Source organism: Podarcis liolepis (assembly GCF_965112155.1).
Source record: "Podarcis liolepis genome assembly, chromosome: 6".
Taxonomy (NCBI): Eukaryota; Metazoa; Chordata; class Lepidosauria; order Squamata; family Lacertidae; genus Podarcis; species Podarcis liolepis.
Window position 1 is genome coordinate 56,069,229 of NC_139559.1, and position 13,800 is coordinate 56,083,028.

Sequence of the window (13,800 nt, forward strand, 5' to 3'; positions counted from 1 at the left end):
TTCGTTTTGCGAAGCAAGCCCATAGGGAAATTCGTCTTGCGAAGCGCATCGAAAAACGGAAAACCCTTTCGTCTAGCGGGTTTTTCGTCTTGCGAGGCATTCGTCTTGCGGGGCACCACTGTATATTCCTGGAAGTGATTACTGTATTTTTTCGTCTATAAGGCGCCCCCATGTATAAGACGCCTCCTACTTTGGGGGACTCATTTAAGAAAACGGGGGGGGGGGAATGGCCCCATGTATGTATAAGACGCCCCCTAATTTTTGCATTATTTTTTAGTCTTATACATGGAAAAATACGATAGTATTTTCCCCCCAATTTAATAAGGTAGTAACTGGGGAGGGGAGGCCAAAGCAACAGTAAAAATACTGCTACTATCTGTATCATCAACTCATTGACCCATAATCCACTTGCTGATTAAATAAAAATGGGCTAATAGGTTTACCGTCTAACAACTCGACGGACAACCACAATCTCTCATGGACCACACCCTCTGAAATTAGACATGAGGTACCTGGGCTCCTTTCCAGGGCTGCTTCTGCATCTTCCAAGCACTCCAAAATACCGCCAGTCAGGTCAGGACACTTCCCAATCACAGCATAACCATTCCAGACATACATCATCTCCTAGATGCGATATCAGAGTAGAGCATGTTGTTACAGCAGTAGAGAAATTTAGTTACTGGAAACTAGAGGTGTTAAGCCCAAACAATTAGCTGGTTTAGTTCAAATATTCTGGAAGCAGAGTTAGCCAGTTTCAGCAAAAACAGACAAAAAACCTCCAGAACCATTTAACTCATCAGAAAGCCAACTCATTCATTTGGTTGTCTTTACAACACTGCAAGACTAACTTCTGCTCCCCCACCTCTTACCTCTCAGTGGTGGATTTGGCCTCCCTCATTCACTTACTATTTTCCTTCAATATTCATTTTGAACTTGGCTCCTCCTTTCTTCAACCTTCCCCACTCCTAATTCCCTCAAAATCAAGATAGCTTTAGCCAGCTGCCTACACTATCCTCACTTTAGCCTTCTGGATTTCAAACCTCTGTTCAGCTTCCTAGGTAAACCAACACTGCTCTCTCTCTCTCATCATAGCGTCTTGTCCCAAAGCCATATGAGATCCTCTTTCTCATGGTTTCTCCAGAATTCCATTTCTCTCTGTCTCAAGTCTGCTTCTTCTACCAACCTTTTCATAAGGTTCCTGCTCCTTGTTCCATGGTTTCATTTCTTCTTCAGCCACCCTACCTCCTAGGCCTTCTTTCCAACCTACTCATACTGGTTCTCACAACCTTTGGTCTGCATAAGCTCTCTCTAAAATGAACTATTTTGTTTTATCATGGAAGCTTCAAGTTGACCAGACAGCAAATTGCTGACTCATTCACTCTGATCGTGCAGAATGTCTGTGAACATTCATGTCCATAGCAACTCAGCCAAAGGATAAGAGAAAGAATCAACAGGACATTTTTTTGTGATATTGGTATGCAAACTCAGTAAAGGAAAGAATCCCTGGGGAGAAGCAAATAGCTCCCATGGCAAGCAACATATTGGCTCTGATTAATATTAATGGTAAGAATTAGACATAAATATTTCATTTAGTTTGCTCCTTTGCTAAGCTGAGATCACCTGTGTAACATGTAATCACAAAATCCAGGAGATGTTATCAATATGGGGCCAACTGGAAAACTGATTCTAGGAAGTTTGATCTGAATCACTGAGTACTTAATTACTACACTGGAACTGACGAATAATGGCCTATATCCCACTGGCACTCTTGTCACATTTCATTTCAACCACCTGATGACCATGACATAATATTGTTGCATTTTCTAACATTACTCCTAATAAATGCTGAATTTGCACAAGTGCACCCACATATATCCCCTTTAATATTGTTATGAGTTTGTGAATGCTAGCCCCCTCTAAATTCCCATCAAGCTAGTGTTAGAATTAAGGCATTTAGAGGGTGTACCCAACTTACATACATTTAACTTATGCATTCGAGGACCTATAATGTAATCCCTGCATTAGTGGAAAGTTGCCTGTATATGAATAAATATAAACATACATACATTTATAATTATTTCCAGTCTTTTCTAGTTTGGACCTTAAAAACAGGTGATCAATAGTGAAATGGCAAGAGCAATGGGATAGCAGAGGTGGGTAAGCAGGAATATAGTAGCTGAAACTTTTATATGGGTATTTCTATTTCAGATGTTACCTAGCATATGAGTGAATAACACAAAAAAGAAGTGAGCAGGGAAGGAACAGAAAGAACTTTCCAAAGGAACCAGAGAAGATGGAACTACTAGGACTATTTGTGCCATGTGATGACCTCAAGGAAGCATGAGATAATGAATTTAATGGGCTATTAAACTTTATTTCCCATATTTGAATTTGGGTTTTGAAGCTAGTTGGCTATAATACTTAAAAGAACTCAGGGTTCTGTGGAAAAAATCTAGTGAAAGCCTCTCCCTTCTATAATTTGTAGCCCAAATAAACATAGCCCTATTATGATCATAATATTCTGGCTCCATTCCCTATCAATGGTCTGACTAGAGACACTGAAATGAAGCTCAGCTGCTTTTCCATTTAAAATTCAAATGAGAAGTGTAGCAAGTGATGTTAATGTGGGGGAAGTGTTCAACAGACTAAGGCAGGGGTAGCCGCAAAGTTCCTGTCAATGTTGTGGACTACAACAACTCCAGAGGTGGTTTTAGGGTAGCAGGACTGGTGGGGTTGCACTGGGTCCTGCCTTGCAGGGGGCACCAAAACAGTGCTGTACAACAGAACACCACTGACAACTCCCATAACCCTGACCACAGGACATGTTGGGGCTGGGGCATTGTTTGGGAGCAGGTGCTCCTGTCGTTGATATTATTTTTTATATATTTATTTTGGCTCTTATGATTTATGTGGAAATTGTTCAATTTAGCTACGTACTTTTTGATGTTTTGTTTATTGTTTATGGCTACTTTTGCTAGGCTTATAGCTATGTTATTAAAAAAAATATGTTGCAAGCCGCTTTGAGCACTTTGGAAAGGTGGCATACAAATAAAATGATTGACTGATGCTGGGTGAGGCTGATGGGAATTGTAGTTCTCCAGATGTTGTTGAATACCAGGTTGACTAAATTATGACCCAGCAGACTTAACGTTTGAATCTCACCTCAACCACAATACAATGCGGTTCTTAGGCAAGCCACCATATTTCAGTCTTAGTCTACCCACTCTCCACTTGCAATATAGGGATAATATTGCCCTACCTTACAGGATTGTTATAAAGATTACAAAGGTGATTGATCTGGTATACTTCAGTTTGTTCAAAGAGTATGCATAAATGCTGAATATGAAGAAGAACTTTTTCAGGGGGGAAATGTTTAGGGGTACTCTCATTTTCCTACTCATATTGAAATACTGCCCCTCAATGAGGCCAAACTTAGATTCACAAAATGTTTAGGGGTATGAGTCCCCCTGCATCCCCCCAGAAAAAAGCACTAATAATAATAATAATAACAACAATAATGCTTGTGAACTAGCTAACCTCTGAAATATATTTTACAACCACTTTTTCAAAGATCAGAATGTTATAAAAATGTGCACGATGCACGTAGTTAGCAGTGAAAATTTTATCTACTGCTGGACCAACTGAACTGCTACACTTTTTGCCAGATTTCAGGCCTTGCCTTTCCCCCCTGCAAACAATGTTCAGCCTGTCCATCCAGCCTAGCTGAATTCCTTTGTTCTTAGAGAATGCCAATAGCCACACCCCCAATTATGCCGAGATGTGCAAGAAAGTGTTCCATTTTATTTCTATCTACTTTGAACATCCACTGCTATGGAAAGGTATGCAATGACTGAAAAACTGCAAGGTCTGTAGTCTCCTTGGACAAATAAAAAGCAAAACATTTGATCCTATACTATTTATTCCTCTTAGCTACTTTTTATCTCGGTTAGGCCACCCTGCACATTACTTTTCTTCCTGTCTTGGTAGATTAGACTGAACAGATTCAACTGAAGCAGCATCACTTTTTATATCAGCTTTATATATTTTGTACTGAACAATTCTGTAACTGAATGCAGAAACTGTGTTTTTGTCAAGATCATTCTAGCAGGGATTTGAAGAAAATAAAAAATAAAAATTGCAGTACAAAATATACCCCCCCCCACTTTAAATTAGAAGCTTCCAGCAGTAAGGACCTTTCGATCCAAACCAAATAGACCTAGCACAATTAACTATTAACAGAGTGCTATAAATAGCTTCAATACCAACTTCCAGTTCCTCAATGGAGAGAATTGTTAAAGAGCACCATCTGCTGTGTTTGTAGTGCAAGTTCAGCAGAAAAGGGAGGACACATAGAAGTCAAGGTGGCTTGCAAGAGTCACATGTTTCAATACCAGACTCCACTAACTTTGACCTGAAAGAGATGTAATGTAGGTGCTTATTTGCTCCCAGTAGCCATAATCACTGGATGCAGGCTAAGACTGGGTGATTTATCAATATATCATGCAAAACTGGTTTGAAGTTCACATCGTAATAATTGTTTCATAATATTTGAGCTGGCAATATATCGCAAATCACAATGTGTGTAAGAGCTGAGAGATATTTGGTTTTCAACACTGTGATAACTCACCAGCTAAACGTTGCAATGTTATCACTAGCTAAACCTCACAATATCACCAGCTAAACACTGCAATCTACCACAATGTCTGAGGCGAACAGAACAATGTCCTGGCAACTGCTACTACTTAGGGGGTCTAAAACAGATAAATGACAATATTATCAATCATCACTCAGTTTCATCAGGAGGCAAGCCAAAATGCATTCCAAGCAGGACTTTTGGCTTGGGGCTTGGCTACCAAATGGTGGTATTCAGGACAATCCAAAGAACCATGAAAATATGGTTTATCCACAATGTGTTATGCAACTGACTGCATACATTTCTATATACTTAAGCTGTTGTCCACATTATCCACCCACCTGTTTTCCCCTGGTACAGCAGGGCATATGCATGAAAGTATGCACAGGCAGTATCCATTATTAGCTGCCACGACAGAAGCATTTCAAGCCTCTCCCCACCCCCCAACAACCATTTCATTTAAAAAAGAAATACCAGGGAAGTTTTTATATAAATAATGAGATCTCTAAGCAATGGATGGGCAGGGGAAGCCTCTTCATCTTACCAAAACAGGTACAGGAAGTGGAACAGGATTTGAGGATAGATATCGGCGGGATTTCCGAATTGCAAATTTTTCTGTAGGCAGGGACTTTCCTGCTATTTTCAGTTTCAAACTAGGCACAGCCCTGTGAGGTGTGGGGAAGATGAAAGGAAGCATACAAAATTTCATTTGCTTTATTTACTACATACTGCAGCCCTCTGAACTAGAAAGACAAAATCAGAACTGAAAACTCTCCCCTATATTTTTCCATCTGCATTGTCAAGCAGCAGATTCCATTCTAAAGATGATCAGCTCTGAAGAAGTACTTATTTTATTTAACAAAATGTGTATACTGCTTGATTGTAAACAAATAGACAAACATCTAGGTATTTAAAAGAACATAAAACAGAAAGAAGGAAAGTGGTAGTGGAGGAGGAATACAGCACCATCAAAATATCAACATCATAGAATAACTAGACATCTTGCTCTGCATTCACGGAGGAGCCATCCATTCCTACATCACACCTGACCTCTGGGCAGCTGCTTAGTGACAGAATCAGACATGCATCTCAGGGCCCCTTAAACCTGTACGTAATTTAAAAACACTTTGTGGCAGCTACAGAAGTTTGAGGATTCTGGCATTTCCAAGTTTCCTAGAACAAATACCTGAGGATGGTACTGCACTAGCTAGAGTAATGGCACATCCAATTCAAATTATCCACCCCATGTCTTGCCCCAGAGTTAAAGACCACCAAATGCTCCCTGCAGACTTCTCCATAGGCCACAACCCTTCCAGCTCTGCTTCATGCCCTCCTTAAGGGCTTGCCTTGTCTGGTTCACATGCATCCTTAACACTGTGACCACCCTGTTGCATGCCAGGACGGAGCAAAATTGGGGTGCAGAAACTTTCATCTCTTCTGTGGCTAGAATGTAGCCTATATAGAAGTGTTAAGATTTCCATGTGTTGCTCCATATACATTTAATATTGACCCTCTATCCCATGTGACACAGAAGAAGAGATTCAATTAATGTTATTGTGGGTAGGATTCCCATGTCTCAAGTAGTAGGAGAAAATTAAAACTATATTCAAGAAATGTTGTTGAATTATCCCATTGACCATAAATTAAAATATGGCTTGGTGTTAAATACAGAGGAATGTACAAAGTTACAATTTTAGGTGTAGAGCTGGGCTGAATACAATGGGTATTTTTTTCATGACTAATCTCAGTCAATATATAGGCCTTGTGGAGAGTCAGGTAATCTTACCGATATAGTGCAACGTCATCATCCCCAAAAGGCTTATGATCATCTGGTCCAAACATACAGAGATAAGCTGCTTTCATATATATGTATGTAGCCTAAAATGAAAATTACGTATGATTAAAAATCCTTATTGTAATTTATATTCCTGTGTCATCTTCAATATCTAAGACAGCATGGTGAAACATTTAAGGGATATGGCCTTATACTATCATAAGTGAAATTACCTAGAACATATATTCTTGCATTAGGATATTGTAACCAAATCGAAGCAGAAAAGGGAAGTAAATACATCAGAAACATATACTAGAACTCAATTCTTTCTGTATCCAAGTTTTTCTACTTGCAAAGAAGATGTGTGTACAGATACATACTTTTACACAGTGCTATTTTTCTAGAAAAAGAGGTGCCGGAATGCACCATGAATGCCTCCCTTGTTCTCTTATTATGGCAATGGCGCACACCTGAGAGGTGCCGGAACTGAGTTCCAATGATTTCTGGCTGAAAAAAAGCCCTGCTTTTACAGTTTAGTATGTGTGTGTGTGTTTGCAGAAAACAGATCTTACACCAAGGAACAGCTTTTGGGCACTTCGTTTCAAGGAAGTTAAGTCAAAAGTACATGACTATGGTCATTCCTATTCCTTTTCTCACTCCTGAGGATGGCATGAATCTATCCTGATTAACATTGTTTTTATAGGCTCAAAAAAGGCACCATTAGTCTAGAATCGTAATCCAACAGCACTGCCATTTGCCTAGCACTGCCCCGAAAGCAGGCTATTCTTAGGCTTTGTCCTCACCTAAAGTGGTAAATCTATGTTTAATGGTTCCATTTCAGACTGAAGATGGAGGTGCAAAAGACTGGATGCTTATTCATACGAAACAACAATCTCTACATGAAACTAGGAAAATGGCTAAGTTTCTATGTGTGGGCAATTTTTGTAAAGAAAAGCGTTCAGGCATGTGAGCACTCACTTATAGTCTAAAGTGGTACAGTCAAGACAAAGGTTCACCCATTGCCAGCAGGAACTAAGCCTTGCTGCAACTGCATTGACTATAACACATCAATAGGGCTAATATGTTCTAAGTGTCCAAATCAGGTAGCAAGACCCACTAGCAATATATTTCACAACCCCCACCCCTACCCTGCCAGGCACATTATCCCTTGAAAAAGTAAAATTGAAAATTCTGATTTACATAGCATTTAAAAAGCATAAGGGGAAGAAACTTATAAAAATGGGAAACACACATGACTAAGTATAATAATACAAGATTCCTATACTGCCCAGCTCAGTATCTTACCATAAGAAGGAGCCCAAACTTATACGGTTTTAACTACTCATTTATTCAAGCCACTTCAAAATGAAGACACATGTTGTCTCAGAACAAAAGAGAAGCAGAACATCTACCCCACAGCCAACCGGAATTTCTCTTGCCAAAGCAGCAGTTGGTTCTGCTGTGAGACATTTAATTGGACTGAAAGTGTATCCAATCAGAATTAGCAAAGAAAGGCTTTTAGCAAGTCAAGCAGAGAACTGAAAAACTACCCAATTATTGAAGAGTAAGCAAAAGCACAGAAGGCTTTCAAATTTCATGCAAATGTGAGCCTTTTTTTCTAGACAACACAAGAGTACACATCTTGCTATCTGAGCGAGACAGGATTCCTACACAGGAAATTGAACACACATTTATTATCAAAACAAGCTGCTTGAAGGGAGGAGAAAGATTTGGGATATTACAAAAGGCAGACCTGGACAGGTTAAGCTGACCAAATGTATAAAAATGAAGACAATTTCTATCAGAAGCCCCTAATCTTTCTCAATGGAAAGCAATCACTTCTTCGGGGGAAATTTAAAAGATAGCAATCAGGGACACAGTGGAAATGAGCCAGCAGACATGGCTTCTCTTCATATGCTTACTGAACAGCTCAGAACAAGAGAGAAGACCAAAGCTATAGGCCTCTCAAGGACTCTGGCTCTATGCAACAGCATATGCCACTTGAGCTTGATTAAGAGGAGAAAGTGTCTGCTACTAAAGTACAACTAGGAATAGCATTGTTTAATATCTTCAGTGGCCTTTCAATCATATTTTAATGTCTACCTGGAATAAGTCTACTGGAAAACTGATTGATCCAAATCACACCATAACATTACCTTTCTTTATCAGATGTGCTCATCAGCCCATCTTCCTTGTACTCACCTTGGACCAGGTGTTCTCTTTGCTGAGCAGATCTGCATAGAAGTATGCCATCTTCCACTGACGTTTGTATGTGAAGCACCACATGAGTTCCCAATAGCACATGTGATGAAATTGCTTCCAATTCTGCTGGGCTTCACAACATTCTTCAAACCTTTTGATGGCCTAGAAAATCAAAAGAAAACCTTAAAGGACTACACCCCTCATTCAAAAATGTCAGCGCAGCTTTTGAATATACTTGTCAAGCATGCACTCAGGCCAGAAGCCATACACTACTGTTCCTGTATCAATCACATACTACAACCAGTTCTGACAGTCTGCATCTCCATGGAAAGGGGGAGACAGAAATAGCAGAAGATATCAATATCTTTGCTTAGAAACGTTATTTCTTACTTTTAATTCAATTTTGATGCTACACTTCCTCCAAGTAGTTCAGGGGGTATATATTGTTCCTCACCTCCTACACTGTGAGATAGGTTAGGCTGAGCGAGAAAATACTAACCCAAAAGCATTCAGTGAGGTTCGAGGTGGTGTGCAGCTTTGAATCTGCGTCTGCCAAGTCCTAGCAAAACACTATCACATCATATTGCTTCTCAAACCAAGAGCCAATTCACAGTTTAGTAGTAATTTAGTGTTGTTTCCACCCAGTACCTAACAATAATAGATGCTCCATTTATTTATGTTGAAGTATTTATATTCACTTTTAATACTTAGAGGGGCTCGCATGAAGTTAAAATAATAAAAGTTTAAAAACCCACCACTACACTCACACAGCATATCAGAAATAGTTGTAACCAGTCCAAAATCTAAATCCAAAAGGCTCAAATGATTTAAAATGCCTAGGCAAATACTTGATGCTGAAAAAATGTCAGGCTTTGCACCAGGTGGGAAAGGTAGTCCACAGCAGAGACATTACAGCTGAAGGGCATCTCAACCAGTGACAGGGTTGCACCAGTGGAGAAGGACCTCTGTAGATGACCTTCATATATGTGGTCAGGTTCATGTGGAAAATAAGATGGCAAATAGCCTTGCTTTTCTACCGTGATTTGCTTACAATCTTTATTGAATCCTTCTTATCAAATCTGCCAGGTCAACCAGTTGCATGCCCTTCTACTTCTTTCAGACCAACATCCATTTGTCACTCTTAGTGTGGCCAAGTACTATACTGCAGAGAGCAAAACCCACCAGGAACTGTGGGCCAATCATAAGGCCAAAGATTTCTTAAGCCCCAAGGAAGGTATGTGAAGGATAAAAACAAATTACTTACTCCATCAACATTGCCTCTTATTGTTTCTATTCTCCCTGCAAAAAACAGGAATATGGATCCCTGGAATAAATCAAGAAAAAACATTGGCAACAATTTTCATATACATTTAATCATCTTTCTACAATAAGATATTACATTGGTACACATATCAGGCCTATTTAAGATATATCTTACTTTTGGATATCGAGCCAAGTAAGGCTTAAGAAGTTTCTCTGCTTCTTCAACATTTCCTTTTCCTGTCCCTAAATTAATTGGGAGAACAAAAAATTAGAAAGTGGGGGTAGCCCAGACTTAGTTTACATTGTGAGTCCTTTCCATACTTTCTCTCAAGGCCAAATATAAACATTAATTTAGCTCAAAAATAATGGTGACACAAAAATATTAAAAGCAAATGATTACAGGGAAATTCTCATCAAAACTGAGCAGCTCCTAAATAGTCCGAAGATAGTTGACTTTTAGGCAACTCATTAAAACAAGTTTGGGCATTTACAGGTTTCACTGGGGAGGGGATTCTGTAAAACTGAAGCTATGGGCAGGAAGAGTCACACTTCTAGAATCAGCAACCCCAAGCTCCCTAAAGCTGCATCCCTATAAAGGCCTCATATCATCTGATCCCAGTGACTAGGAGGACCTGTGCTAAGGTTTTTAAAACAAGTTAAAGAGTGGTTAGGGGAACAGCAAACACCTAACAAAATGTTTGCATTTATAGCTCATAATGTTATGTTTCTGTTTAAATTGCTAGGATTAGCCTGGTTCAAAAACTGCCTATATGTTTTAGAATTTTGGGATAAGCTATGCATATATCTCAAAGTGCAAGTAGATAAATAGGTACCGCTCCGGCGGAAAGGTAAAAGGCGTTTCCGTGCGCTGCTCTGGTTCGCCAAAAGCGGCTTAGTCATGCTGGCCACATGACCCAGAAGCTGTACGCCAGCTCCCTTGGCCAATAAAGCGAGATGAGCGCCGCAACCCCAGAGTTGTCCGCGACTGGACCTAATGGTCAGGGGTCACTTTACCTTTATGCATATATCATATCCATCTTAAGTGTTTCTTGAAGAAAATAAAAGTTTGTGAAGAATTAAGTCATACATGAACAATGCTAAAGCTATTCTGAATAAGTAATTCACAACCAGCTTTGTGATGAACACACTTGGATGTATGAAGGGTCAACATTTAGAGAAGAAAAGGAATCCTACCTAGCACAAAAGTCATGAAGGTATGATAGCAGAGCAGCAGCATAGTGCACAGCACAGACCTAAAGCTGTACACTGAGGCTCCTTCCTGAAGCTGTCGCAGACCATGTTCCTGCATCACAGTCAGATAAATGGTTGTAAATTAATTACACCTGTGGTTTGCTCTATTTGTTCCACCGTAACTAAGGAGAGAAGTATCTTCCAACACAGAAAGTTAAATTGGTTTACTCAGCTAGTACAGGAGAACAATATCAATGTATGTCACCATAGTGCCCAATAAAGTTATCAGACATCTCTTTTACAAAACACCAAATGAATGAAGTAGTGGTTACAGAAAATGCAACCGCAATTAACATGTGTTCCCCTTAGAAGATGTGCCATCTGGTCACACAAAGGGCACAATGTATTGAGGTTTCTCTACAGCAGGCATGTAATGCAGTACTACCGCTCACTTTTCCAAGACCAGGATGCTCAGCTTAATCACGCAACAGTATCTCCAGAAAACTTACCAGCTTGGCCCCCAGTGTCCACGACTGAGATAAAAGACCTAATTACACAGCTAAAAAACAATAGAGCCCCAGGCATTGATCACCTGCCCCCTGAACTTTTGAAGTCCAATATTGACTGGTGGGCACCTCTGCTTGTGGCACTATTCTCTCACATTGATTCATCTGGTTTACTCCCCGACAGCTGGGCCATTGAGGTAATCATCCCAATATTCAAAAAGGGCCCTACATGGGATCTGGCCAGCTACAGACCTATCAGCCTCTTATCTATAGTTAGTAAATTATATGCAAAACACCTCCACAATAAATTAATCAACTGGATTGATGCTGAGACTATCCTTGTGGAAGAGCAAGTAGGATTCAGGCAAGGCAGATCTACTATAGACCATTGCTTCGTCCTAGCCCACCTCATAGATAAGTACGCCAAGCAATCCTGCGGTGTGCTGTATGCTGCTTTCATTGATTTGAAAGCTGCTTTTGATTCAATCTCACGAATAAGTCTATGGGCCAAATTAAACACCTCAAGCATAGACAAAAGATTATTATATCCGATTAACTGCCTTTATAAAGACACTGTGCTGGAAGTGTGCTGCTCTACAAATGGCCAACTTACAGGATCTGTCCCAGCCACAAAGGGTGCATTTTAGCCCCGGCACTCTTTAACCTATACATAAACGACATGGTCCAGTGCCTAACATCTTCAGAATTCCACGCTCCTAAACTGGCCTCAAAACCAATCTCTGTACTATTACAGTGGTACCCCGCAAGACGAACGCCTCGCAAGACGGAAAACCCGCTAGACGAAAGGGTTTTCCGTTTTGGAGGCGCTTCGCAAAACGAATTTCCCTATGGGCTTGCTTCGCAAGACGACAGCCCATAGGGAAATCTCAGGGACAGCGGGGAAGCGCAGCGCGTCTTCCCCGCTGTCCTCGGACCTCCTCCCGCCGCCGGCTTCGGAACGAAGCTCCGATGCCGGGCGGCGGAGGGGGAACGTCTCCTCCCGCCGCGCGGCATCGGGACGAAGCCCCGATGCCGGGCGGCGGAGGGGGAACGTCTCCTCCCGATGCCGGGCGGCGGAGGGGGAACGTCTCCTCCCGCCGCGCGGCATCGGGACGAAGCCCCGATGCCGGGCGGCGGAGGGGGAACGTCTCCTCCCGCCGCGCGGCATCGGGACGAAGCCCCGATGCCGGGCGGCGGAGGGGGAACGTCTCCCCAGCCGCGCGGCATCGGGACGAAGCCCCGATGCCGGGCGGCGGAGGGGGAACGTCTCCCCACGCCGCGGGGCATCGGGACGAAGCCCCGATGCCGGGCGGCGGAGGGGGAACGTCTCCCCAGCCGCGCGGCATCGGGACGAAGCCCCGATGCCGGGCGGCGGAGGGGGAACGTCTCCCCCCGCCGCGCGGCATCGGGACGAAGCCCCGATGCCGGGCGGCGGAGGGGGAACGTCTCCCCACGCCGCGCGGCATCGGGACGAAGCCCCGATGCCGGGCGGCGGAGGGGGAACGTCTCCCCACGCCGCGCGGCATCGGGACGAAGCCCCGATGCCGGGCGGCGGAGGGGGAACGTCTCCCCACGCCGCGCGGCATCGGGACGAAGCCCCGATGCCGGGCGGCGGAGGGGGAACGTCTCCCCACGCCGCGCGGCATCGGGACGAAGCCCCGATGCCGGGCGGCGGAGGGGGAACGTCTCCCCACGCCGCGCGGCATCGGGACGAAGCCCCGATGCCGGGCGGCGGAGGGGGAACGTCTCCTCCCGCCGTGCGGCATCGGGAGGAAGCTCCGATGCCGGGAGGGGGAAAGCCTTCTCCCGCCGCCCGGCATCGGATGGCTTTCCTGAAGACTTGGGGTGGGAGGAGGGTTTTCCTTCCCACCGCCAACATTCAGAATGCTGTTCTGAATGTTGGCGGTGGGGAGGAAAAACCCTCCTCCCACGCAAGCCCCGGGAACAGAGGGAAAGCGCTGCGCCCCTTCCCCTCTGTTCCCGTACCTGTCCTGAAGGCTTGCGGTGCGGAGAAAAGCCCTTCTCCGCACCGCCAGCCTGGCAAGCGGTTTCCCTAGGAACGCATTAATTGATTTTCAATGCATTCCTATGGGAAACCGTGCTTCGCAAGACGAAAAACCCGCAAGAAGAAAGAACTTGCGGAACGAATTAATTTCGTCTTGCGAGGCACCACTGTATATGCTGATGATGCGGTCTTCTTATCCCAAACAAAAATAGGCCTAAAAAGATTG

General features: G+C 43.0%; 1 protein-coding gene across 3 annotated transcripts in view; it reads right to left on the minus strand.

Moving 5' to 3' along the window:
- TTC39A (tetratricopeptide repeat domain 39A) overlaps positions 1–13,800 on the minus strand; it is a 51,552-nt gene that overhangs the window by 9,819 nt on the left and 27,933 nt on the right. For all 3 annotated transcript variants that reach the window (XM_083509625.1, XM_083509624.1, XM_083509626.1), the window contains 7 exons: positions 11,067–11,175; positions 10,048–10,115; positions 9,874–9,933; positions 8,610–8,771; positions 6,420–6,511; positions 5,178–5,298; positions 513–624 (listed from right to left, as the gene is read on the minus strand). In XM_083509625.1, coding sequence (XP_083365751.1) covers positions 513–624; positions 5,178–5,298; positions 6,420–6,511; positions 8,610–8,771; positions 9,874–9,933; positions 10,048–10,115; positions 11,067–11,175 — 724 coding nt within the window. The remainder of the gene's footprint in view (positions 1–512; positions 625–5,177; positions 5,299–6,419; positions 6,512–8,609; positions 8,772–9,873; positions 9,934–10,047; positions 10,116–11,066; positions 11,176–13,800) is intronic.